Genomic DNA, 27242 nt, shown 5'->3' on the forward strand with positions numbered 1-27242 from the left:
GCGAGTTCGATCTCTGGGTCAGGAAGATTCCCTGAAGATGGAAATGCCACCCCACTCCAATATTCTTGCCTGGAAAATTCCATGGATAGAGGAGCCTGACGGGCTGCCAGGAGCATGGGGTCATAGAATTAGTTGGACACGACTTAGCAACTAAACAACAATGACGTTATTGCTTTTAGAAATTTTAAGAAATTCAGAGGAGCAAAAACAAAAGCATTGTATTCACATATAATTCTACCACCTCTTAATGACTGCGGTTCTCCCACTTCATGCTCCCCAGTCTCGCACTGGGCATACACCTGGGCGCACTCACCCCCGTGGCTGTGGTGAGCGGTCTCTGCAGCCTCTCAGGGGTGCCAAGCCCAGCACGGGAGGCCTGAGCCCCAGACATCTCTATCTCTGAGCCCGACACCATCTCCTGGGCCTTTGGGCCCCTCTGTCCACACATCCACATTGTGCCGTGTTCCAAGTCATCTACTAGATGGATAACACTGCCCAAGATCTTGGGGATTAGCTGGGCAATGTACCCACACATACCTCTCTCTCCCAGCACCCGCACCTTGAGGTTCTCACCAGGTCTCTGAGAGAGGCCCCCTGCTCCACCTTCCTCCTGAAATAGCTCAGAACAGGTGACAGGCAGCCCCGACTATCTGCTTACATCCAGATTCTTACAGATACGGTACTGCACTGTTCTTGCCTATTTCTTACTAAGGTAATATGTCATAAACACCTTCTCATGTCCTTAATAACGCCTGCGTTTTAAATGACAACGTGCATCCATTACTATAAGCTTATTGAGTTTTTCCTATATTATAGGACACACAAGGTTTCCAGCCAGTATCTTTATATGTAAGTCTTAAAAATCTGTGTGTCCCTAATTATTTTCTTGAAATGAATTCCCTAAAGTGAAATTGCAGGGTCAGTAGCAACACATGCGTTTAAGGATTTTTTTTTTTTTTTTTAATATTAATGGCCAAGTTGTCTTCTAGAGGGTGCCTATACCTTGCCCCCTAGCCAACATTGAAAACAAATCTTCTGTTGTCCTTCCCCCTTCCAATGAGGAAGAAAGCAGAACCAAGGACTTAGGTCAGGTCAGTAGCCAGAATGGGGTGGAGCTCTTAAAGCAACAGGACTCTGAGCCGTGTTAGTAGAGACGCAACGCCTAAAACCATTCCAACAGCGTCCACTGCCCCCCATGCTGCCGCCCACCCCTCAAGTATTTCGTTCTCTTCTGGGCACAGGGTGTTCAGAGATGCTAATAAATTTAAATAGGTCCAGATGATGATGACTCAGATGGGGAGGAGACTGGAAACAACATCTGATAAGGAGCACTTAAATGGATGTTTTGAGAAAGGGGTGAGAAGGGCAAAATGGGATCATAATGCCCAAATACTTGAAAAGGTGCCACAGAGAAGAGGCTGAGGCTAATTTTTTTTTCTTTTTATTTGAGACTCCAGAGAACGGAAGTTGCAGGGAAGCAATGTTGTTGTAGAAGGAAGTGCAAGCCGGCAGCTCCGGCTGGCTGCATGTTGGGGGTTTAATGAAGAGCTCTTCACATCCGCATCCCTGGCGCCTTCTGACGGCAACACTTGCCATCAGCCTTCAGGAGAGGCCCCACCTCCTCACTCAGACCCCAGTGTGCCGGGCGGGCGGGGAGGCGGGTGCCCTCTGGAAGGGAGGCACGGGGCCTGCACTGCGGGGGTGCTTCTTGGTGCTCGGTCACAGGCCCACCCACTTCAAAGTGAGTTGTCAGCCACAGTGGAAGGAACACAACTTTGAGAAGAGAGACACCCAGGTTTGAGTTGTGGTTCCATTTTAAAGTTTGACTTCCGCATCTCAGTTGCCCAGTTAGCGCAGTGGAGACTGTGGTGACGTCCCTGGTGGCCCAGGGGTAAAGGACATGCCTGCAATGCAGGAGACTTGCAGGAGACAGATTTCAGTCCCTGGATTGAGAAGGTCCCCTGGAGGAGGAAATGGCAGCCTGCTCCAATAGTCCTGCCTGGAAATCCCCATGGACAGAGGAGCCTGGCGGGCTACAGCCCATGGGATTGCAAAGGGTTGGACACGACTGAGCGACTAAACAACAAACAAACTATTGTGACGGCACATGCTTTGCCAGATCACTGTGTGCGGGGCTGCCGTCCTCCGGGTGCTGGTCGGGGAGCCCTTCTTTCTCTCCTCCTGCCGCAAGTATCAGCCCCAGTTCTGAGTAGGAGGTTTGCTTTGATACTTTTATGGATATTCGGGATGAAAAACCATATACAACGAACTAAATTTATTGTGTTTAGATACTACTACTCATAGAGGGAGAAGGAGGAATTTCTATTTACAGTTTGGAAAAGAAATATGTATATAAAGATTCCTTGATTTCAAGCTAGGTATAGACCTCATAATGCAAATCACAGTGTTTCATGGTGGGTTTTAGTTATTTTGACAGTACAAAGAATTGTAAATAAATTTAGAGTATTCACCCTATAGCATCTGATTTTTTTTTCTTATATTGTCTTCGAACTAGATTTTATTTTTTATTTATTTATTTTTTCTAACTAGCTTTTAATCACTGTTTGAATTTTTTATCTTTTCACCCTTAAAAATGAATTGTGTAGGATCCCTTATTTCAGGAGACAGTGTCTCATAGGTGGAAAAGCCTGTCACACAAATAATAAAGACAAATAATAGTATTATTTACATATCTTTGTCAATTTAAATGGACACATTTGTTTGTAATTCTGGCCTTGCCCTGGTCTTCTCTTTCCTGGCACAACATTATGACCTTCTAGAGGAAGAATATGAGGAATTTTTTCCTTTTAAGCATAGTAAAATTACATTCAATCTGAGATCAACTGAGAGGTTAAAATAAATTGGAGAGCTTTGTCCTTTGATTTAAAATTCATTCTATTTCCCTTCTTGGCTGCTTTCCCAGAAGAGGCTCGCTGTTTCACACAGGCAGGCTTTCAGTTTGTTTAAGCTGTCCTTCCCGGGGAGAATTGAGTGAAGATTTGCTGTGTGGCCATGTTGCCAGAGCAGAGTCCAGACGTCTCCCGCCACCCCCGCCCCCTGGCGGGCAGGGCTGCACCAGCAGGGCCTGTCACCTCCCCTCTGGCCTCTGCTGATGCAGATGATGAGGCTGCCCTGGGGGTGTGTCAGAGGGTCCTGGTCTACCAGAGGACTGTCACGCCTGAGAGGGCTCTCATCTGAAGACCATGTATGTTTTGGTGTTGCCAAATGTTTTGTGGTGTTAATCCTTTGAGCACTCATTTTCATAGATTTACATCATTGTTTCTTTAAATATGAGGTTTAGTAAAAATAAAAATTTTGAGGAAAAAATGACAGTGTTTGGAAGTATAGTAATATTTTAAAGTTACTCCAACACATCATCCAAAAGCAAGCAGTTTCCTGAATATAAAAGTGTCTTTTCTAAACGATAATTTGAGGATTGGTTATTTGGAGCCTAGAATGTGCATTCCCGTGACAGTGATGTCCTGAGAGGCACTTGGGGCCGTGCGTGAGCCAGCCTTGTGCAGACCCCACAGGGCACAGACCTGGGACCCCCCTGACCTCCGCATCCCATGCAGGCACTGTGGACCACGCATGTTAGGATCCCCAGCTAGCCTCTGCTCCAAAGATGCTATGCTGTTCTCCAGTCTAGATGAGATGGGTGGGAGGGCAAATCCCAAAACTCACCTAGGAAGAAAAAGATTCTGGAAAGACAGTGTAACTTAAGGCCTGATGGGTGGATAAGGGGAAGAGAGAAGAAACTCTGGATTCCAGGATGTATCAACTGCAAAGGCTTGTGAGGGACAGCGGATGTGACAGGAAGAATGGTAGTGGCAGGTGTGCCTAGTAAGTCAGAGATGGGAAAGGAAGAAGAGAAGGAATTGCTGGGCCAGGGAGCAGTGTGTGGTAAAGGCAGGGCGGCCGGTGGATGGTGTGTCTGGCAGAGTGGCCCAGTGGTAGGAGCGGCAGGAGGTCCTCACCTTTGGACCGCTTATTCCTGTCTTCTCCATCTGGACATTGACGTCCAGACTGGAAAGAGATACAGAGATGCTGTTAGGAGGATACTGAATGCTTTAAATGAGTGTGTCTCCGAGTCCAGACCATATAGAGACAGGGCACAGGGTTCCTGGGGACCCCTGGGCCACCAAGAGGCCAGCAGAGCAGGGCAAACAGCAGTTAGAGGTGTGCAGACTTGAGCTGTGCCTTGGCACAATTTTGAGTTAGTTATTAGATGAAGGAGTGGTAAAAACTGAGGCCCTCTGACAAGAGGTGTGTGAGAAGGCCCTCTTCAGGATGGAGCTGTGAGTGAGGAAGGCCCTGGGGAGGAACTGCAGCTGAGGATACCAGAGAGGCTTCCTGAAAGAGGTGGCCACCCTGGGAGGCAGCTAGGCAGCCGGCCGCCTGGAGTAAATGAGTTAGAACAGCCCTGCCTTCTGGTATCACAGTTTCTCGTGTGTGAGCATGCTCATCTCGGGCTCTGCGTGGCCATTGGGGGGTGTCTGTGGTTCAGTAAAAGTTTACAGATCACCATGGAGGGCCTCGGAACAAGGCTGACCAGAGTGGGGATCTGGTAATTAATGTTGGCAGAGGCAGAGATGCTGCTGCTGAGGCCTGGCTTCTATGACTCCTTGTCAAGGGGACAGAAGAATGGCTTGAGAGGGCGCCATTTAGCAAAAGCCTGCAAGCCGGTGGAAGGAGGTGTCAAGCCAGCGTCCAGCGTGTGTGAGAGCAGTCCTCAGGCCCGGGGTCAGCAGGAGACCACCTGCATGGCCAGGCCTTCTTCTGAGTGACTCAGGCCTCGCTGGGCGCTTCCCCACGGCCATCCTGGGCTGGGGTCAGGTAGAGGGCTGGTCGGTGCCCCCCAGGAGCCCATTCCTCACCCTGGGAGACGAGCTTGGCCTTGAAGGGTGGGGAGGACTTGAGTGGCCGCGTGTGTCCACACAAGGGAGCTGGGGGGCTGCTCGAGGGCTGGGAGTGGGGGAAGCCTGGCGGAACTGTCAGGAAGCCTCACCTTGTGTGGAACCAGAGGTGCCAACGCTCGGGGTCACACCATTCCTCCTTTAGCTGTGGAGGTCTGTCTTCTAGAAATGAATCCCCTCATCGAGCTCTTTAGAACCCCATGTAGCCAGCGAGCGGTTCCCACAGCCCTTCTCAGGGTGAGGGTCCTTTTCTCCCCTCCTGCTGTTTCAGTGCCTGTTCTGTTCTCCTGTTGTCTCGGTGATGAAGCTGGCGTCTTCTGCTTTCTCATGAAAAGTTTCTTATCTGTGGGGTATTTTCCATCCACTGCTTCTGCTTAGCCAGGTCCATTTCACTAAATTTTCATGTAATTTTTTGAAACTCTTATCTTAAAGCTCTTTCTAAGATTTTAAAACGTGATAATACAAGGTGATTTATAACTGTGGTTTTTTATATCAGTATGTTCAGACACGGTGTCTGTAGTTTTGACTCTCTCCAGCCTCTGCCTCAGCCGCCCAGTCCCAGGTTACCTCCACCTCTGCTTCTTGCCTTTCTGCCTGAGGTGGCTCCCGGCGCGTGTTCCCTCTGAGAACACGGCTTTCACTGCCTTGTCCTGCTCCAGCCCTGACAGCTCCGTGCAACACCGAAGTCACTGGTCCTGTAACCCACACTCTTAGAGGGTGCAGCTGTGTGCACTTACTTGCTTTGCAACCCCATGGACTGTAGCCACCAGGCTTCTCTGTCCATGGGGATTCTCCAGGCAAGAATACTGGAGTGGGTTGCCATTCTCTTCTCCAGGGGATCTTCCCAGCTCTGGGATCAAATCCACATCTCTTGTGTCTCCCGCATTGCAGGTGGATTCTTTACCCACTGACTCATCGGGAAAAACCCCGATGCTGGGAAGGATTGAAGGCAAAAGGAGAAGGGGGTGGCAGAGGATAAGATGATTAGATAGCATCACATCAATGGATGTGAATCTGAGCAAATTCTGGAAGATAGTGAAGGACAGGGAAGCCTGGCATGCTGCAATCTATGGGGTTGTGAAGAGTCAGACATGACTTAGCAACTGAACAACAATAGCAAGAGTGTGGAGCCAGTTTTGTGAGTCACACCCGCATGAAACAATAGAATGTATGTGTTCACAGGTAGCAAGGAAGGAAACCTTCATTTCACCTCTGTGTGTTTACAGCGTGACGTCTAGGCCATGATGTGAGCTGTGTGTCATAGTCAAATACATTTGAAAGTCCCTGCAGTACTCTAATATACTGCTAAGCTTTTATGAAAGAAAAGTCATTTATCATCTGTCTCCAGTAAAATGGTGTGGGCCTTGGGGAATTAGCTGTCACCAGACCAGGCAGGGCCCCCAGGAGTGCTGTAAAGGCCGTCATGTCAGAGGGCAGGGGTCACTGCGGAGAGCGTCTGAGTGGGTCATACCATCTTTGGAGGCTAAAGAACGGTGGGTTTCTGTGACAGCTTCCCTTCCACTGCTCTCTGGTCCCTCGGATCTCAGCTCAGATGCTCCTTCCCCGGGGGCCTCCCCTGGCCCCTCTTCACATCTGGACCAGGCTCCTCTGTTAGATGCCTCCATAGAACTACAGTCCTCACTACCTGAGTACTTAGCTCAGGTTTCAATGCTGCAGCTGCTAGCATGGTCATTATCTTCTTGTCTGTACCCACCACCCTGCCACCAGTCTCCCAGAGCATGACTTTCACAGGCAGGCATCAGCTGTTTTTGTTGATGGACCTGCAGGAGCCAGTGAGATGCCTGGTACACAGCGATGGTGTGAGGCCAGGACAGGGACACCCCCAGCCCCAGAGCTGATCCACACGAGTCATCCATAAAGCCCTCTGCTGCCTTATTGCAGAAAGGGTTTGGGGTCTCATGGCACAGGGGGATTGAAGGACCAGGAATTCAGCAGGGGCCTTGATCCCAACCCCTATACACAGGACAGCCCCCCCACCCCCCACCAACCAGGCCACTTCCTGCTGAACCTAGTTCTCCAGGCAAGAAGCAGAACTAGAGACAGCATCTCATGGGTGACGGTCCTTTCTCTGGCTTGAGATGGGGCACTATACTTCCAAGTTCCTTGTTGCAGTGAAGAGTTTTCAGGCCATTAAACAAGTTAGTTTAATGGGAACCAGCCTATTTGCATTCTGGGTCAGTGCTGCTGGGGTAGATTTTGGCAGGGCTTCTGATTCGTGTAGCTGGGGAGGGGTGAGCTCATGTGGTGAGGAGGAGGAGCTGGAGTGCTAGAGCCCCGGGTGAAGGCAGAAGTGGGGAGAGTGGAGGATCCATAAGTACTTCTAGGGCTGTCAGCATGGAAAACGTGCGCTAGAAACATTTTATCTTAGGCTGAAGAGAATGTGTGCAGGTGGGCTGGCTCCCATAACCCAATGTTTATCACAGACTGAGAATTGCTCACGGTCTGGGATCTCATGGGTTTTGGAATTGCTTTCCCATTTGAGAGACCTCTGTGACCCCCAGCATCATTTCCATGGCAACCAGCTGAGATGAGATGGGGCTTTTGACCTTGCAGGACAATTGTAACAGGAAGCCGATGGGCTTTTATATAGAAAATTTACTCTACGATCTGGAACAAATCACATATAACTGCATCTCAGTTTCCTCATCTCTGCAATAGAGAAAGGAATATGGCATTCTTTTGATGGTGTTTGGAGGACACCTGATGTCACATGATGGGATACCTTACTTTCATTTGTTCAGAAACTTTGTCACCATGTCTGAGGTGCTTTTGGTGTTACCGTAAGCCCTGGGAAGGTGGGACAAGCATAGTATTTCTTTTTGTATGAAGTGTAAGTGGTGCCATTCTCCTGGATATTTGGGCATAGAATTCTGTTCACTGGACAAATGCTTGAAATCTGGGTTTTGACTTTCACATTGCACACTGTAACAGTTGAGTTTCTGCTGCTTGTTCGGGCCATTCTCGGGTAGCCCGTTGTTTCAGACTGCCACCAGCTGCAGCCCTGGCGCTGCTCCTTGAAGTCACTCTGGTGCACAGCCCAAGTGCCGAGCTCTCTGGTCCCTTATGCCCGCATCCCATACTCTCTGCTCTGCTCCTTGCAGGGAAAGTGCGATGGCGGGACTTTAACCAGGAGGCTTACGTTGGCGGGACAATGGTCCGCTCCGGGCAGGATCCCTATGCACGCAACAAGTTCAACCAAGTGGAGAGCGATAAGCTGCGGATGGACAGAGCAGTTCCCGACACTAGGCATGACCAGTAAGTGTCATCCCCCAGCTGGGCGCCACCGTGACCGCTTCCTGTCTGACAGTGAGTAACTTCCACTGGGATGCTTGTTTCTCCTGTTAACTCTGCAAATCAGTGTGTGCCATGTCTTCACAGGGTCGGAAAACTAGGAAAAGTTTGAGGCATGTTGCAATGACACTTCACCTGCAAGAAGTGGAAGCGCTGCTTGAGGTCAAGTCCCAGTCCTCCTGACCCCCCTGGCGTGTCCAGGCTGCTGGTCAGAGCGTGACAGCCACCAGGAGAAATGTGTTCCTGCCCTCATGTGCACTGGGCACTCATTTTAAAAATCCATTCACAAAGCAATTTTGTTGTTCACAACCTTCCTGGGAAAAAAGAGTCTTGCTTACTGGGAAGCTTAAAGCTGGGAATGTTCTAGAGACCAGTAAAGAGAACAAAACAGCACCTCAGGGTTGAAGTTAAGTTGAGGATAAGCTTGGAGGCAGGGTCCCGGGGCTGTCTCCCCACTCCAAGTGCTCGGGGCACAGGCTGTGCTCTGCATCCGTCCCTTGATTCTCGGGAACCAAGGGGTTCTCAGGCACAGCATAGGAGGCCTCCAGACCCCCAATGTGCGTTTGTCACCACTGACCATGGAGGTGATAACGTGACCCTTACTGTTGCTCTGTGCCTTTGAGCCTTGCTGGCAACCACCTCTCATTGAAAGGCTGTTCACATTGGGGGCCTTAGAGGGCTAATCTGGTTTTATTATAAAATAAGGAGCTGCTTTTGGAGGGTAGCTGTTTCCCTGGATACTGCTAGGCCTTCCTGCTCACCAGGCTTCTTTTAGAGTTGTCCATCTGTTATGTAAAGGTACGTGGCTGCCACATCCACTGTGATCCAGACACCGAGCTTGGATCCTGGGGTTCCCGCAGAGCAACCTCTCCTGCTCTGCCCAATGGAGAGGACAGGAGATGGGGGGCGGGCGGAGGTGCGTGGCAGCGTGCCCTTGGACAGTCTGCCCCAGACCAGTGCGTTTAGGACACTCAGGCAATGAACGTCTAGGAGAGTCTTGAACTGTAGGCATCCAGGCAGGAGGCCAGTGACCAGGCCTGACAGGCAGCTCTGGGCCTGCAGAGTGCCAGCTGGGATTCCATGCCTCTGGCTGCCAGTTCTGGGGCCTGAAGGGCCAGTGAGCTGGAAAGACGAGTGACCAGGCTCCACATGAACACATGTTCATGCTTTTCCTCTTCTTTGCTGATTTCAGGGGAGTTTTGTAACTGTGTGCGCACCAGTCAGTCACACAGACACACTCTCCCTGCTCTTACAAGCTGGTCTTTTTTGGGGGTGGGGTTGTAGTCAACTCTGTATACCCAGAGCAGCTCACGAGTGTGTACAATTACAGTTCTTTCAGACTCAGGACATTGTGTGTGTGTGTGTGTGTATGTGTGTGAGAGACAGATAATTTATGAAACATATGATCAGTATATAAACATATATATTGTACATGACACGAAGAATCTCATCATTTTTCTAAATTCAGCCTAGAAGATTGTCTTTGCTTAGTATTTCTTATAACCTACTAATTTATGTTTAAGGCAGCTTTACTAAGCCCCTGTGATGGGCTGCTGGTTGGAGTCAGCATGGGTAACTGGTAAGCACCCTGTCTAGAATATAAGTTCCTGAGCTAGGACTGAAGGACCCGTGGTCTCTGGGTGCAAGGCCCCGAAGCTGGGGCATGGCCATAGGGCGTGCTGCCTGCATGTCTGGGGAGGGTCGCAGGGGCCTGCGTCCCCACCACTCTCACCCCTCAGCTCTCTGAGCCCTCTGGACCCGTCCTGTGCCAGTCACTCACATAGCTCATGGCTCAGGACATGAAGGTTGTCGTCACTGTACAGGGAGCAATGTTTATAATGTGCCCTGTGCTGGGAGCGGTAGCTGAGGCCAGGAGGAGTTAGCATGGCTTTTACTTAGGACACAGTCTGGGATTTGGCCTAAACTCAGGAGAGAGGTTCAAGTTCTAGCAGAATCTAGCCCAAAAATTGTTCCTGGTGACTGGAATCCACCACTTAGCATGACATTTCCGTGAGGTGGTGTGAGTTTTCTTTTACTTTTTGGTTTAAGAACTGTTTTCCTGTGTGACCTTTCCTCGCAGCTTAGAAAAAATGGTGTTCTTTCTGATGCTCAGCAGTGCGCAGACTGGAGTTCTGTCTCCACCTCAGGTCCCTTAAATATTCCCAAAACTACACATATTTTTTCAGTTTTTGAAATATGAGTGTGTCCAAACAGATGTTTGAATATTCATCCTGCAGTGGGCTGTGTTTTAGGTGGCTTTAATTTTAGCTCCAGCTACTGTGTCGTGTTCATCTGCATGTGCGAAAGGAGCAGCTGGGATGCCTGCCACATTTGTTGGATTTGGGCTAAATTAAAATCTCCCCAAAGTCAATTTGATGCCTGGAATTGAGCCAACGTCCTGTCTGCAAAGACTCAGCTTTAGAACAGCCAGTATTAGTGAATGTCAGGCTAAGGAGATTAAGTTACTGATTTGAATCCCACTCCTAACCCATATCTAATAGAGGGCTGTTAAAGCGTTTGACATTCCTGTATAAATACCATATTTTCGGCTCCGCAGCATCTCCCTTTGTGTAGACCGATTGAAATGGTTGCCCTATGGAATTCAATCTTTACTTATGATAAATCTGAAAGCAGTGCAGGCAGAGGTTAAGAACAAGGGTTTGGGAGTCATAGAGACCTTGTTCGACATCCCATTTCTCCAATTCCGAGTCCTGTGGCCTGTGTCATTTATGAAATACTGTGACATTATGACATTATGACCTGGTTACTGTGAGGATTAAAGGAAATGTTCCCAAAGGCTGGCTCCTCCTCCCCTGAGATTTTGTTCTAGACCCGCCTCCTTTGACCTCCTGCCCTGGGAGTGAGGTCTCAACCTCTCCCTGCAGCATCTGAACCCACCTCTCTGGTTGATTCTTCTCCATGATCTTCATCACCACCTACATACCTTGTGTCTCACCTATTTATATGTTGATCTGAATGTACTCATTAAGGTAGTGGGCTATTCAGTTCCATTCAGTTCAGTTGCTCAGTCATGTCCAACTCTTTGCGACCCCATGGACTGCAGCATGCCAGGCCTCCCTGTCCATCACCAGCTCCCGGAGCTTGCCCAAACGCATGTCCATTGAGTCAGTAATGCCATCCAGCCATCTCATCCTCTGTTGTCCCCTTCTCCTCCTGCCTTCAATCTTTCCCAGCATCAGGGTCTTTTCCAATGAGTCAGTTCTTTACATCAGGTGGCCAAAGTATTGGCGTTTCAGCTTCAGCATCAGTCCTTCCAGTGAATATTCAGGACTGATTTCCTTTAGAATTGACTGGTTGGATCTCCTTACAGTCCAAGGGACTCTCAAGAGTCTTCTCCAACACCACAGTTCAAAAGTATCAGTTCTTTGGCACTCAGCTTTGTTTATAGTCCAACTCTCACATCCATACGTGACTACTGGAAAAACCATAGCCTTGACTAGATGGACCTTTGTTGGCAAAATAATGTCTCTGCTTTTTAATATGCTGTCTATATTGGTCATAGCTTTTCTTCCAAGGAGCAAGCGTCTTAATTTCATGGCTGCAGTCACCATCTGCAGTGATTTGGGAGCCCAAGAAAATAAAGTCTGTCACTATTTCCATTGTTTCCCCATCTATTTGCCATGACATGATGGGACCGGGTGCCATGATCTTTGTTTTCTGAATGTTGAGCTTTAAGCCAACTTTTTTACTCTCCTCTTTCACTTTCATCAAGAGGCTCTTTAGTTCTTCTTCACTTTCTGCCACAAGGGTGGTGTCATCTGCATATCTGAGGTTATTGATATTTCTCCCAGCAATCTTGATTCCAGCTTGTGCTTCTTCCAGCCCAGCGTTTCTCATGATGTACTCTGCATGTAAGTTAAATAAGCAGGGTGACAACATACAACTTTGACGTACTCCTTTTCCTATTTGGAACCAGTCTGTTGTTTCATGTCCAGTTCTAACTGTTGCTTCTTGACCTGCACATAGATTTCTCAGGAGGCAGATCAGGTAGTGTGGTATTCCCATCTCTTTAAGAAGAAGGAGCTGTTTTTCTGGAACTTTCTTGCTTTTTATATGATCCAACAGATGTTGGCAATTTGATCTCTGGTTCCTCTGCCTTTTCTAAATCCAGCTTGAACATCTGGAAGTTCACAGTTCACACACTGTTGAAGCCTGGCTTGGAGAACTTTGAGCATTTCTTTGCTGGTGTATGAGATGAGTGCAATTGTGTGGTAGTTTGAGCATTCTATGGCATTGACCTTCTTTGGGATTGGAATGAAAACTGACCTTTTCCAGTCCTGTGGCCACTGCCGAGTTTTCCAAATTTGCTGGCATACCGAGTACAGCACTTTAACAGCATCATCTTTCAGGATTTGAAATAGCTCAACTGGAATTCCATCACCTCCACTAGATTTGTTCATAGTAGTGCTTCCTAAGGCCCACTTGACTGTGTCTGGGGTTATTATTCACACATCATGGCACTTGTTAAACTTAGTATTTGTTGAGTGAGTGAATTGCCAGGCTCAGTGGCAGGCATATGGTGAGTACCCAGTAAATTTAATATGAAGAGTCATAAAAGAACAAAGGTAGATGAAAGGGAGATTTTTAAGCAGTAAGGAAGAGCTGCTGAACTGCTGATGACTCTTGTGTGGTAGGTTCTCACAGAACTGGAAAGTGATGCACTTATAACCTACCCCTTATTCACTGTGTTCTGGGGTAGAGCCAAGAAATCAAGTTCAGAACCTTGGAAACAAACAAAAAACCTATACTTTGGGGTTATGCTTTATTTACCGTATTAAGTATTGGCACAAATATTGTGCCAAGAAAAAAATATTTATATGAAGGAGGAAGTATAGAAAAGCCTGCTCTGAGTGAAATACTGGATATGGCATACTGGAACTCTTAGACTCACTTAGAAATTAGAAAGGTGGTAGCCCATCCCAGTGTTGAAAGTACAGTTTCTCAGTTTAAAAAAAAAAGAAAGATTTTCTACCTCAATTAATGTTATTTAAAATCTCAAATAAATTATGAAGACTTAGCAAATTAAACCAATGGGAATTTTTTAGATGCCTTTTCAGATGACTTGTTTCTTCTCCCCTCACCTCTGGAAGCTGTTTTTCCTCTCTTGACCAGAGATCGTGGGAAGCTGCATTGAAGGTGGTGAGAGGCAGTCAGATCTGGGCATATTCTGAAGGCAGAGTCAACAGGATGGGCTGATGGATGGACAGGCAAGATGGCTCAGGCTGAAGCCCCTCATGAGATGGAGGAACTGTGAGTGGTACAGGTCTAGGGGACACGTCAGAGAGTAAAATTCAGACAGGTGAAGTCCAAGATGCACTGAGCATCTAAGGTAGGCAGGCTTGTTCTGTAGATGTTTGGAAATGTGTAGGAGAAAGGTGTTAGCGGGAATGTCAGTTTGGGAATGTTGAGTGCACAGATGATATTTTAAACCATGAGCTGGGGCGTCATCCCCCAGACAGTGAACGTATACAAGGAGGACAGAGGCCCAGGACCCTCTCTGGATGATCTAACACTGAGAGCAAATTTAAAACCCAGGCTGGCCAGAGTCCAGTCCAAGCACTGTAGGGGCTCAAACCTCACACAGTGCCAAGACCCCAGCGGAGATGCTCTCCTACCTTCTGTAGAAAGAGCTGTTGTGAGGAGAGGGTTGTCCCTGCGAAAGCCTTTCCAGAATCTGGCTCAGAAAGGTTTTGTGTTGTGTTCTGTTTTCTGGCGTTTGTCCAGAGCTGCACACGATGGGGAAGTGAGGTGTAGAAGTGGACTGGAGCCTGGGACGTGTATGGAGCATCATTCTGTCTGCTGGGGAGAGCTCTAGATGGTTTACTTTAAAATTGTTTATATAAGTGAAATCAAATAAACCCTTTGGGGAGAAACATTAGCTTGTTTTCTTCTCTCCCACATCAGCCAGTACTGTGCCTTTTATTTATTTATGTAGTAAGTCTCTTAAAAGGGAGAACCACTTAGTCGAGGAACAGATTCCTTCAGGTTTCAAAAGTTTAAATCATTAGAGACTTCCTTCTGTGTTGACACCTTTCCCTTTTATCATTAAATTAAAAATGAAGGGTTTTAAGACATTTTTGTATCTAAAACTGAAGCATTGCTCCAGAGACCAGAGCAGCCCAACCATGACCCCATGAGGGTCCTTCTCTGGGAGAGAATTTCATCCATGTCACACACCTGATGGGTTTTCTGGCAGCCTTTCTATGAAGGACAAAGTGTGTTGACTCAATTTATAAATTACAGTTCTAATCTTTTATTTTGTTTAAGAATCACTAAAGGACTTTGTTTTTCTGTTTTTAAAGAACTCTGTTTTGACCACTTTTAAAATGTCTGGCTTTAATGCAGCCCAAACAGAGATCAGAGCTCCTAAGAGGCTATTTTTCTTTTTTTAAGAAAATTTCAATGAGTGGGCTAGCACTACAGTAATGGACTGTGCTCATTGCTCTGGTGGCATGTCAGGGTTGAGGTCAGTTGTCTTAGGAGAGTGGCTGATCAGGATTAAGGGCTGTGGGAGGGATACCCTCCAGACTTCTCATTGTTACTTGCCAAGAGTAAACATTGCTGAAGCCAAGGAAAGGTTCTCAAGGTAAACTCAGCAGCTTGGCATGAAGCTCTGAAGGCAATTATTGTGAGATCCAGTCTTATTTTTAGGAGGCAAGAGATCTGGAGAAACAAGAGGAAGCCCAGCTCCAAGGGCATTTCTGCTCCTTGTCAGTAGGTGTGGGAGGGTCTCTCATCTCCGGGGTCCAAGGCTTTGTTTCATATCACATTTTTCTTATGAAAGTGGCATTTTATAAGCATACACAACCAAGCCTCTGGCATGGCTGCTGCCCCACCTGCTCTCCATTCAAAGGGTCAGCCAGGGGCCCGGTGGACCCCCTCTGACCCTGTGGGTCCCTGTGGGCAGGGCTGGCTTCTCAGAGCTGGGCCCACTGCATGCTCTGGGTTTCAGCGGCCTCATTGGCATGTGACTGGCGGGGCTGGGTGTGGTGTGACAGTGAGACTTAAAAGCCTGTTCGACAATGACCACAACACATTGTTGGACATTGTGTGGGTGTCCTGGCCTGTGCCCAGCCTTTTACCTGCTTCGTCTTACTTAGTCTGAGTCAGCAGATGTCACCTTCTCCAAGGGACATCATATGCAAGTCCCTGAGACCCCTGTCCAGGCACCCGCCTGTCTAGAGCCCTTCCCCCACAAGTCCTGGCTGTTACAGTCATTGTGTCGCGTGGTTTATCCCAGCTCATGCAGCAGGTGGGAGAGCTGGCCACTGCAGTGGGGCAGGATCAGCTGCCTGATGGGCAAGGGGCAGGCAGTGAGGGGAAGGCACAGAGCTCTGGGTGCCCAGGTTCCCACGCACAGTCCCGCGTTCTAGACTCGGTGCCTCTCCACCTGCCCGGCACAGCTGTCTTTTCTGCTGCCAGTTTTCAGGTGTGAGTCTTTAGCTTGAGGGCTGAATGCGCCCAAAAAGCAGGAAGAGCTGGGTGTTGGTAGCTTGAGACATCGTGTTCCCAGCTGGACACACACTGACAGAATCCTGAGAAATCGAGGAAAAGCAAGGTTTTTGTCCCCTTTCTGCAGCCTCGGGTTCTCAGGGCAGTGTAATGGCAGAACGCGCTGTTTCCCTTCCCCTGAAATGTTCTTGCACACTGCGGCGCTGAGGCTGCTGCCGCGTGCCGTCAGCGTGACGCCCACCGCCCAGCCCCGCCACGGGAGGCGGGCAGGTGCAGAAGCCGAGCAGCCGGGCAGTGGGGGGAGGCCAGCTGCAAGACGCTTTACTTTAACCCCCACCCCCGACTCCTCGTGTGGCCTGACTTGCACCTTGAGTGCCAGATTCAGACGAAAGCCATGCCATTGCTCATCACCTGTCCGTTTGCTTTCTGTTCGTTTGTTTTTATTTTTAGTGTTTTCATAAAACCAACTCCAAGTTTTTAGCACCAGGACCACTCTCTTTTGCCCTTTGTATGTTCTTCCTTTTGGACCATTTCAGGCCTTATCTGTATCTCAATAAAGAATACTCTGGGCCTGAGGAAACATTTCTCAACATAATAAAAGCCATTTATGACAAACATGCCACAACCAACATAATATTCACCTATGAAAAGTTGAGAAAGCCTTCTTGCTGAAATCTGAAACAAGACTAGGATGCCCACTCTCGTCATTTCTAATCACCATAGTACTGGAAGTCCTAGCCACAGCAATCAGACAAGAAAAAGAAATAAAAGGTATCCAAATTGGAAGGGAAGAGGTAAAATTGTCCTTTTTATTCAGATGACATGGTACTATATATAAAAAATCCTAAAGACTCCACACAAAAACTACTGGAACTGACAAATACAACGAAGTAGCAGGATACAAGATTAACATATAGAAGTCAGTTGCATTTCTTTACACTAACAGTGTTCTATCAGAAAGGAAATGTTAAAAAAAGAAAGAAAGAAAGAAATCCCCTTTAAAATCACATCCAAAAAACTAAAATACCTAAGAATAAACCTGACCTAAAAGACATATGCTGAGAACTACAAAACATTATTAAAGGAAATGGAAGATGATCCAAAGAAATGGGAAGGTATCCCATGCTCTTTGATTGAAAGAATTAATATTGTTATTAATAAAATGACTTTCCTACATAAAGCAATCTACAGATTTAATGTGATCCAAACCAAATTACCTATGACATTTTTCATAAAACAAGAACAAATAATTCTAAAATGTGTATGGAACCACAGAAGACCCAGAATTGCCAAAGCAATCCTAGAAAAAACAAAGCAGGAGGCATAGCTCTCCCAGACTTCAGGCATAACTATGAAGCCGCAGTAATAAGAACAATGTGGTATTGGCACAAAAACAAACATGGATCAATGGAACAGAATAGAGAGCCCAGAAATAAACCCATATACCTGTAGTCAATTAATCTTTGGCAAGAGGAGGTAAGAATATACAGTGGGAAAATACACTCTCTTCAACAAGTGGTATTGGAAAAGCTGGACAGCCACATGTAAATCAATGAAGTTTTAACACACCCTCACACCATATACAAGAAGAAACTCAAAATGTCTTAAGACATGATACTGTAACACTCCTAGAAGAAGACATAGGCAAAACATTCTCTGACATAAATTATACCAATGTTTTCTTAGGTCAGATTCCCAAGGCAATAGAAACAAAAGCAAAAAATAAACCTAATCAAACTTAGAAGCTTCTATACAGTAAAGGAAACCATAAACAAAAAGGCAACCAAAGAGTAGGAGGGAAATATTTGCAAATAAGGTGACTGATAAGGGCTTAATTTCCAAAATATGCAAACAGCTCATAGAACTCAACAACAAAAAAACAAAGGACCCAGTCAAAAAATGGGCAGAAAACCTGAATAGACCATTTCTTCAGAAAAGACATACAGATGGCCAACAGATACATGAAAATAAACTCAGTGTCACTAATTATTAGAGAAATGCAAATCAAAACTACAATGAAGTACCACCTCACACTGGTCAAACTGGCCATCATAAAAAGTCTACAGATAACAAATGCTGGAGAGGGTGTGGAGAAAAGGGAACCCTCCTACACTGTTGGTGGGAATGTAAGTTTGTGTGGCCCCTATGGAAAATAGTACAGAATTTTCTCAAAAAACTAAAATACAGTTGCCATATGATCCAGCAGTCCCACTCATGGGCATATATCTGGACAAAACTATAACTTAAAAAAAAAAAAAAAAGCAACACTTGTCGTCTCACCGTCTGGGTTCTCTTCTCCCCACCCATTTCGTGATTCTTCTCTCCCTTCGTGCTTTCTTTGGACTGAGTGTCGCCCTCACCATTAACTTGGCAATTAGAATCTAATGTAACGAATACTCTCGTTTCCTTCTGGGCAAGGCACAGACCCCTTCCCCCCTCTCCCTTTTATGCATTATTGTCGTTTGGTTTAATTCCTTGTTTATGTGCAAACCCTACTGGATATCTTATATTGGTTTTTTGCAGTAAATATCCTTTAGATTTATCTGCATATTGATATTTCCATTTTCCCTCATTTCTTATCTTTTCATTTTCCCACCTGGTACTGTTTCCTCAGTTCTCATAGCTTCCATGAGTATTTCTTTCTGTGCCAATTTGCTGGCAATGAAATCTGTCCTTTCATTTTATCTGAAAAAAATCTTTATTTCATTTTCATTTTTGAAGAGTGTTTTCACTCAATAGAGATGCCCAGGTTGACAGTTACTTTCTGAACTTTTACATCACCATTTACTTGTCTTCTGGCCTCCATTCTTCGGGATAGAATATCAACTTAGTCTTATTGTTGCTTTTTGAAGGCATCTTGACTGTGTTCTCTAGCTGCCTTAAGGGTATTTATCTTTGGCTTCAGCTGTCCCGTTAGACTGGCCTGACACTGTCATTGGGTTGAACATGGCTGGGGTTTCTGCTCGGCCCTGAATCTTACAGCTTTGTATTGTGTTGGTTATTCTTGTGCCACATCTTCTCTCCCCACTCCCTCTGGGCCCTAATTACATCTTTGTTAGGTATTTCCACATGTCCTGTGTCCCTCTTACGCTATTTTCCACATTTTTTCATTCCTTGAGCTTCAGTCTGGACACAATTCTATTGGCCTGCCTTCCAGCTCCCTAATTCTTTTCCCTGCTTTGGAAATCTATTCTGCTTTCAAACCCACCTATTTAATTTTAACTTCAGTTATTATATTTTGCTGTGTATGAACAAATATGGAGATATTTACAGTCTGTAGCTGATGTTTTCTTCCTCTGAAGAGGATCTAGTTTTGCTGTCTGGCAGGCACTTAGAATAGGGCAGATTGCCTTGAGTCTGGAATTGAGCTGAAACAGAGTCGGGGTTCGGTCGTTTGTGAGAGAGCTGGTGAGCATCCAGACCTCTGTGCTCCTGGGCAGCAGCCCACTGGGCTTCTCCCTGGGAGTCCGGGCTGTGTATCAGAGGCCCTGTTCCTTGTTGATGTGAATCCCAGCCCCGTGCCATCTGCAGGACCATCGCTCCTCCTGGCTTGTTCAGCCTCTTGGCTCCACGCTGCCTGGGGGAGGAGGATCAGACAGTGTTGGACTTACTCCCAGGACTCCTCTTCCTTCTGAGAACCTGGCCCTACAGCACCTGGCTAGATTGAGAACGCAAATGCCTTTTCGACCTCCAGTACCTTCAAATCAATGTTTTTGATGTGTTTCATCCAGAATTTTTAGTTGCTTTCAGTGGGTAGGTTGATCTACAACAAGCAACTTTTTACTATCACTGAGAGCAAGAAAAAGCTGTGTTCTATTTGGAACTAAATTCAGTGGGAAGTTCACAGTTCATAAATTTTGTTTTAAGCAGCAATGTCTGTCCCAAAAGAGAGTACATAAAAATAGAGTGGACTTGAAGTTGGGAGATGTAGCTTCTGTTAATGGCTATACCACTTACTCTCAGACTAAGGTTGAAATAATCTCTTTAAACCCCGGATTTCTTAGCTACAAAACCATAATGCCTGCCCTGCCCATTGTACACATTTTTCTTAGGCTCAGATGTCTATGAATGGACTTCATAAACTGCAAACAGCAGTACAAATACAGGATGTTATGTTGTTGTTGTTTGTGCCTAGTGGTGTGTGAGTGTGTGAAGCTGGCTTCGAGTGCTCCCGATGTGAGTGTGGCCTGGAAGGCAGATGTTCAGCTTCCCACGTGGGACAGTGAGGGGCACCTGGGCCTTCTCACTGCAGCACGACATTGGAGTGTGTCATTATTGACCAAAAGCAGTTGGAAAAACCGCTTTGAAACAGCAGTCCCACCTGTTTCAGAAGAAATCAGGGCAATTAAAATGGAGTCAGCAGAGTGTTGCTTTGTAGACGAGATGAAACGGTGGGTCTGAACAAACCATCTTGTTTCAGCCATACTTTTAAATGAGTTGCTTCACCATCACCATGGAACCATGAAACAATTGAAAAAAAAAAAAATCCTTTTCAGTGGAAGCCTTTTGAATATTTTAGGAAATAATCCAAATATTATAAAATGTGTTATAACTTTGTCAGTCATTTAGGCTGCAGATTTTAGGGATTCTTGTCACTTTTCTGATGAGCTTGAAAGCAGCAGTGTTGTCAGTGGGTGTACCCACACACTCACCCCCAAACATCTGCCTGCTTGCTCTTGGAATTGACCCATCCACACATAAACTCTGGCTGTTAAGTGCTAGTGATGGAATCTGCAAGAACCCAGATCCCCTTTCAATCTGTAAAATTAAAAGTACAGACTTAGAATAATATTCATCTTAAGTATATTGGATCAACCATGATTTCCTCCATCTGACAATGATGAGAGAAAAAGAGAGAAAAATTCACGTCTGTGAAAATTCAAGCCTATTAAAAAAAGAAAATATTCCAGTAGGAATATTGTACTTAGATTCAACTTTTTATACTATTCATTGTTGATTTATTTTGACTCTTGCGTTTCCGCATTCATTCAGTGAGGATTTGAATGCTTGCCTTGTGACAGGTCACCAGGGAAAGAGCAATGAACAAAACTGATAAAAAATTTTTTTGGCTTTCTTAGAGCTTACGTCAAGGGAGTGAAAATAGAAGAGAGTAAAATAAATGATCAGATTATATGTAATAAGACAATGTTAAATGCAATAGTGAGAAAATAAATATGGGGATCAGAAGTATAGGGGTCAAGGTGGAGGGTTCAGTAATAAATGGGTGGTTAATACAGCAAAATGAACAACCAGTAAAGTGAAAGGACAGCCTACAGAATGGGAGGGAGGACATATTAGCAAATCATATTTGATAAGGAACTAATATCCAGCATATATAAAGAACTCAAGTAAATAGCAAAAATAATAATAATAGTCCTATTAAAAGGCAAGCAAAGGACCAGAATAGGAATAGACATTTTTCCAAAGAAGGTAAATGTACCTATTTCATGTTCCTATTGGTAAAATGGCCAACGGGTACATGAAAATGTGCTCAGCATCATTAATCATCAGGGAAATGCCAGTCAAACCACAGTGAGATAGTCACTTCACACCTGTTAGATTGACTATCCTGAAAAAGATAACAGATAACAAGTGTCGGTGACGATGTGGAGAAGAGGGAACCCTTGTGCACTATTGGTGGGAAGGTAAATTGGCGTAGCCGCCGTGGAAAATGTGTGGAGGTTCCTCAAAAAATAAAAAATGAAACTGCTGATACCAAACCACCCAGCAGTTTCACTCCTGGGTTATCTCCAAAGGAAATGAAATCACTGTCTCAGAGATAATCTAGATGCACTTCCATGTTCACTGCAGCATTGTTTATAATTGCCCCGACACGGAAAGACCGCTGGTGGCTCAGACAGTAAATAATCCGCCTGCAATGCAGGAGACCTGGGTTTGATCCCTGGATTGGGAGGATCCCCTGGAGAAGGAAATGGCAACTGCTCCAGTATTTTTCACTTCACTTCACTTTCAGTACTCTTACCTAGAGAATTCCATGGACAGAGGAGCCTGAAGGACTACAGTCCATGGAGTCTCAAAGAATTGGACACGACTGAGTGACTAACTCTTTCTAAGACATGTAAGCAACCTCAGTGTCCACTGAGGGATGAATGGACGTTACATACTTGCACACACATACAGGTACAATGGAAAGTTATTTAGCCATAAAAAAGAAGGAAATCCTGCCATTTGTGACTACATGGATGGATCTTGAAGGCATTTTGCTAAGTGAGATAATTCAGACGAAGAGAAATAAATACTGTATGATCTCACTTACATGTGAACTAAAAAACTCATCAGATTTGGCTACCAGAGGCAGAGGTAGAAGGTGGAGGAATTGGATAAAGGTAATCACAAGTTACAAACCTCCAGTTATAGGATAAACATGTTCTGGGGATGTGATGTCCAGCATGGTGACCATAGTTAACACTGCCAGGCGGTATATTTGAACGCTGCCAAGAGATCCCTCCTGACATGTCTCCTATATCTTCCAGTAGTTAGACGCACACCATTTTGTATAAACCTACGATACTGCAGTTGCTCTTGGGCAGTCTCCTTTTTCACTCAGTGATACGGAGAAAACATTTTAAATCTAGTGTTCATTTTAAATGGCTTTTTATATTCCATTTTCTGTTTGTCTAGTTCTCTAGTGATGGGGGTGGAGTTTGTTTCTTTGCTTCTTTAATGCTAACAGTATTGGGGTGAGTATTTTTTTATAACTTCTTTGCCCATTCATTTGAAAGGAAGTATTATTTTAAAAGTCAGTACATTATTTAGTTCTGAGAGTCTACCAGAATTTTTTCAGCAAATTGCTGAGTTTGGTTGGTATTTTATTTGGGGTCTTGAATTAAGATTCCTAATTGAAATTATCCATGGTCTTCTCCCTTCCCCTCCCTCTTCCTCCCCTCGTCTGGCTTTGGCTTTACACTTATGCTAACTTTATAAAATGAATTTAGAACAAATGTGTAAAAAAAAGAAAGATGCTTAAGAAAAACTTATTTATAAAAGAACTGTTTCTTGAAATTCACCTGTAAAAGTCATCTAAACCTAGAGCTGTTTTTGTTTGAATCAGTGTAATCCTTGGATAACTTAAAATTCCTATATGGATATTGACACATGGTAAATTTTCCTGTGCTTCACTTGAATTAATTTTGATAATTTATAGCTTATTATAAGTGCCACTTGCTTTTCAAGTATATTGATATAATATCATATTCATATGCACTTAAATCCTTTTTCTTGTTTAGAAACATCAGTGATTTGTCTTTCTGCCTTTTTTTTTTTTTTTCGTTTTTCCGCCTCATCTCTTTTGCCTTGTGTGGTTGCAGGAAAGCTGCCATAGCTCCATGCATCATAATTACTTTCAAGGCAGGAAGCAAAGGGGTCCGAAATAGTCTTTTCTTTAGGGACTATCTGCTTTTATCAGCAAAGTACATCTTTTCTGGAATCCCCCCAGCAGACTTTCTGTTACTGTTCGTTAGCCAGAACTAAGTCACGGTTATCGGTGACCATGGTGGAGGCTAGGGAAAGGAGTTTGTCTTTGGCCAAGCAGAACTCATCTGTAGGGCTTGGCAGCTTACCCAAAACAAGCTCTGTAAGAAGGGAGCAAGAGGGGTGTGACTTTTGTATTCCCAAGGTGGTCGTGCCCCTTTTCAGGTGTGCACAAGAGAGCCTCCACGACATTGCAGTCAGAAGGACTGATCATAAACACAGTAACTGTCAGCAGCAGGAAGCATGAATTGGAGAGCTTCATCATCCCATACCATAACATACCATCATTCTGCCATTAATTAGAAGTTAGTTTTTTTTCCCCCAAGATTCCAAAAGGACGCTGTTGACATGAGCAAGGTCTAAGGGAACAAGATATCACCCTAGCTTTGGTTGGAGAGGGTGGGAACAGTTCATCTCAAGCCAAGTGCTGGGTATTCGTTTGGTTATTTGTGTGAAACCCTGATGGACTGGGGCCAAGGAGGGTTCCGCTTCCAGTTTACATCCTTGTCCTTATCCAGTAACAAAACTCTCTGTCTGCCTTTCATCCTTGTGAGGAAGTGGGTAAAAATCTTATCTTTGTACAACAAGCAAAAACATAGAGTTAACTGTCTTGGAAAAGTACCCAAAAGCATCTTCCTTGACAACATCAGTGTCCTTAAAAGTCAGAACCACAGCAAGGTCCGTGCACTTGAACCTGCCATCCATCCAGTCCCAGGGATTATTTGACCCAAATTTGGGGGGAGGATTGAAAGAGAAGGATGCAGGACAGAGAAGAAAGCCAGTTGTCTGACTAAAGCCAAGAGGGGCTCGCGTGATCAACCCCAAGACAGCAGGGAGCAGGTCTCTTCACAGAGCAGTGCAAAGAGAAACTTGGAAACTCGAGTTCATGGTCCGGGAGGAAGGTGGAGGTGCCCTGTGTCTGTGGAACAGCTGGGGACCCATGGCGCTCACTCTCTGATAAACGGTGTGCACCCTCATCCCGAGAGGGTGGCTCCCTGCCTCGGAAGGGGTAAGAAGTTCAAGCTCTGCTTTCTCTCTGCTCTGACTTCCCCAGCCACGAGCAGGAGGTCCTGCCTGAATTGCACTATGAAGGATAAGAACCTCAAAGGGCTTCATCCAGGCCTGTCATTTTCTCAACGTTCAGTAGCTCTTCACTCTTGAAAAAGTTCTCAGTTAAAATTTAGTATCTGTAAAACTGGAGGCAGTAAAGGGCAGGTGATACTCTTTGAATGAGAAAATAGTTTGCTTTCCCTAAAAGGCGCTGGCGGAAAGCAGCAAGTGGAAACCTGACGTCCACTCGCTCGGGGCCGGGAGAGGCCCCTGTGTCCTCCGTGGCTCTGCTGCAGCGTCTTCGGAGTGAGGAGTCCGTACTCGTGGACCGTCTGCTACCCTTTCACCTCTGGAGGGCTTGGCTTTTCCAGGGAATCAGAGGACTTAAAAGGGAGAGTGGTGAACACAACAGACTCCAGTTTCTGGTATCTCCAGAAGCGTTTGAGGCACCTTCTCGTTCTTGGTATAAGAACACACTCCTGTGGTCGGGATGCAGCGCAAGGTACGAGAACACTCAGGTGCAGCACTGGGCTGCTTCAGACTGAAAACTTGAGAGTGAGACAGACCTGCCACGATCCGGGGCTAATTCAGATCCCCTGCCAACTGGATTTTTAAGAAGCTTAATTTCAGATGGGTCCTGCAGAGGTTTTAAAATATCTTTGGATTTGATTCTTTTCCATTTTAAAAGACGTCTATAGAATAAGCTCTCTAGCTATTAGGACTGATCAGAAATTAGTTGATTAGGTGGAATATCATATCATTATCACTGCTTGAAGGATTACTAAGAGTGTATTTTAATTAAATGAACATTACGCAACCGCTGTTAGACTTCTTTTTTACCTTCCTGCTTTTTAAAATTCCATTTCCAACTCCCATCTTATCCCCTGGCCTCCCCAGCCCCTCCAAAGCAAACGCGCCACGGAGATGGCAGTGTGAGGCTGACCCCTTGTTCAGGTTGTATTGAAGTCAAATTCCCAGGATTGAGGTTCTAAGGCCTCTCCTGCCCTGGGGCTGGAGGGAGGGCCGGTCTGAGTTCAGGGTGCCTGCTATGAATCCAGGTTCCAGCTGTGGCTCCCACCGTCTTCCACAGGGCCCAGGGTCATGAGGCCTCAGGCCCGGCTCTCTGGGTGCGCTGCTTCGTGGCCAGGAGGGAGTTTCTGAAGCTCAGGTTCCCAGGCATCACCCAGACCTACTTATGTGGGCAGAGCCAAGGTGTCTGCATGTTGACGACCTGCTTTTGGGAGAGTCTGGAACTCACTTTCTGTGAGTGACGCCCGTGAGACCATGCCAGGACAGCTACCCGGCCCCAGAGCACAGTGGGTCCCTGATGAGGAGCATGCCCAACCCATGGCTGGCTGCAGATGGGGTGGGCGAGTGGCTTCAGCTGCATAGCTTGTACTGAAAGTTCCATCTCCCGTGGGGACAGCTGTGTCCACTACCAGGACACAACCAACTCAAACAGCAGACCTGCCTCTTTCCTCCTTTGAACAGAAAATGTGTTCCCTGTGGGCGACGACAAAGGACAAAAGATTCGTCCGGGGCCTCAGCAGGGTCACCTGCTATTCAGAGCCTGCATCCCGGGCTCTGTGGGAGGATACACACGCACACCTCCACATACAAGCAGAGGCAGAGGGCCTGGGAAGTGACAGTATATTTTGATCGGTTCTTTTGTTTTTTGAAACCTCCTGGCCCTGCCACCTGAGCTTGACCCCGACACAGTCTCTCTTGGCTTGTCTCACCTGGGCCGAGGGTGCACGTGGAGACTGGCACCTCTTCAGGAGCTGTCTGCTGGAGAGACCGCGCTCAGAGCCGCCCAGTGCCGTGTTTGCTGTGCATCTCCCCAGGCACCACCCTGCGTGTCTACCTTGGCACAGGACCAAGGCAGGTGCCACATCACTCTTTCAGCGTTAAAGCTAGTCATCGCACCTACAGGCATCTCTTCCTCTTTCACCCCACCCTCCTCTCGGTCGTGTACAGAACTGCCTTTGTTTCTCCACGGATAGTTTGGTTGGACATTTAAACTGTCAGGCAGATTTGTGACTCAAAAAGACAAACATGCACACACAAAAGATGGGGTAAACCTCAAAACAGAAGAAAGGAAATAATGAAGGAGAAAGAAAAATTTAATAAACTGGAAAAATAAGAAACAGGATTATATAAAGCTTGATTTTCAAAAATTAGAAATCTTTAAGAATACTGAAAAATGTAAAAACCATGATTAAATAATGTTAGGAATAAAAGAGCAGAGCAGATATGACTATAGGCAGAGGAGAGTTTGTAAAGATATAAGAAAACTGTGAGTACACTTTTATGCAAATTTGAAAATTTAATGGAATGCTAGTTTTCTAGGAATGTGGAATTTACCAGAGTCATTCAAGAAATAGAAAAATATGAATACAAGCCATGAAAGATCTTTTCAAAAGTAAGAAATTTATCTTCCCTGAATTCTTCCCACTAGATCGGGAAGCCCCACAGGGCTCTAGTGGGTTTGCATAGAACACAGACTATTTTAGAGAATTTCTAGAAAAAGAGGGAAAGCTGCCTTGTTTGCTTCTTGAGGGCAGGAATACCTTCCTGTGAAACTGGAAAAAGAAAGTAGAAGAACAGAACATTGTAGACCAGCTACTATTGTGATTTTAGAGGCAAACAACTGGAAACCAAGTACTAGTGTATCTAATATTGCTCTATTTTAAAAAAATCATAGCCAAGTGGAGTTTCATTTAGGAATACAAAAATGATAGAACAACATGAGATACATTAATATAATATTCCTTCTCAAAGGATTAAAGGAGGAAAGCTATACGATCTTCTTAAGATGCAAGGGAAAAAATCATAAACTTTATTTGGCACTTGGAATTTACTTAGTCTGATTAAATTCAGTTCAGTCGCTCAGTCATGTCTGACTGTTTGTGACCTCGTGGACTGCAACACGCCAGGACTCCCTGTCCGTTACCAGCTACTACAGTTTACCCAAACTCATGTCTGTTGAGTCGGTGATGC

At 45.7% G+C, this 27242-nt stretch overlaps 1 protein-coding gene across 1 annotated transcript in view; it reads left to right on the forward strand.

Annotated features, from left to right (window-relative positions):
- The window catches only part of GALNT2 (polypeptide N-acetylgalactosaminyltransferase 2), a 176732-nt gene that overhangs the window by 103329 nt on the left and 46161 nt on the right, over positions 1–27242 (forward strand). Inside the window, exon 3 of the mRNA XM_061161532.1 lies at positions 8039–8192. Coding sequence (XP_061017515.1) covers positions 8039–8192 — 154 coding nt within the window. The remainder of the gene's footprint in view (positions 1–8038; positions 8193–27242) is intronic.

Source organism: Dama dama, chromosome 15, assembly GCF_033118175.1.
Source record: "Dama dama isolate Ldn47 chromosome 15, ASM3311817v1, whole genome shotgun sequence".
NCBI lineage: Eukaryota > Metazoa > Chordata > Mammalia > Artiodactyla > Cervidae > Dama > Dama dama.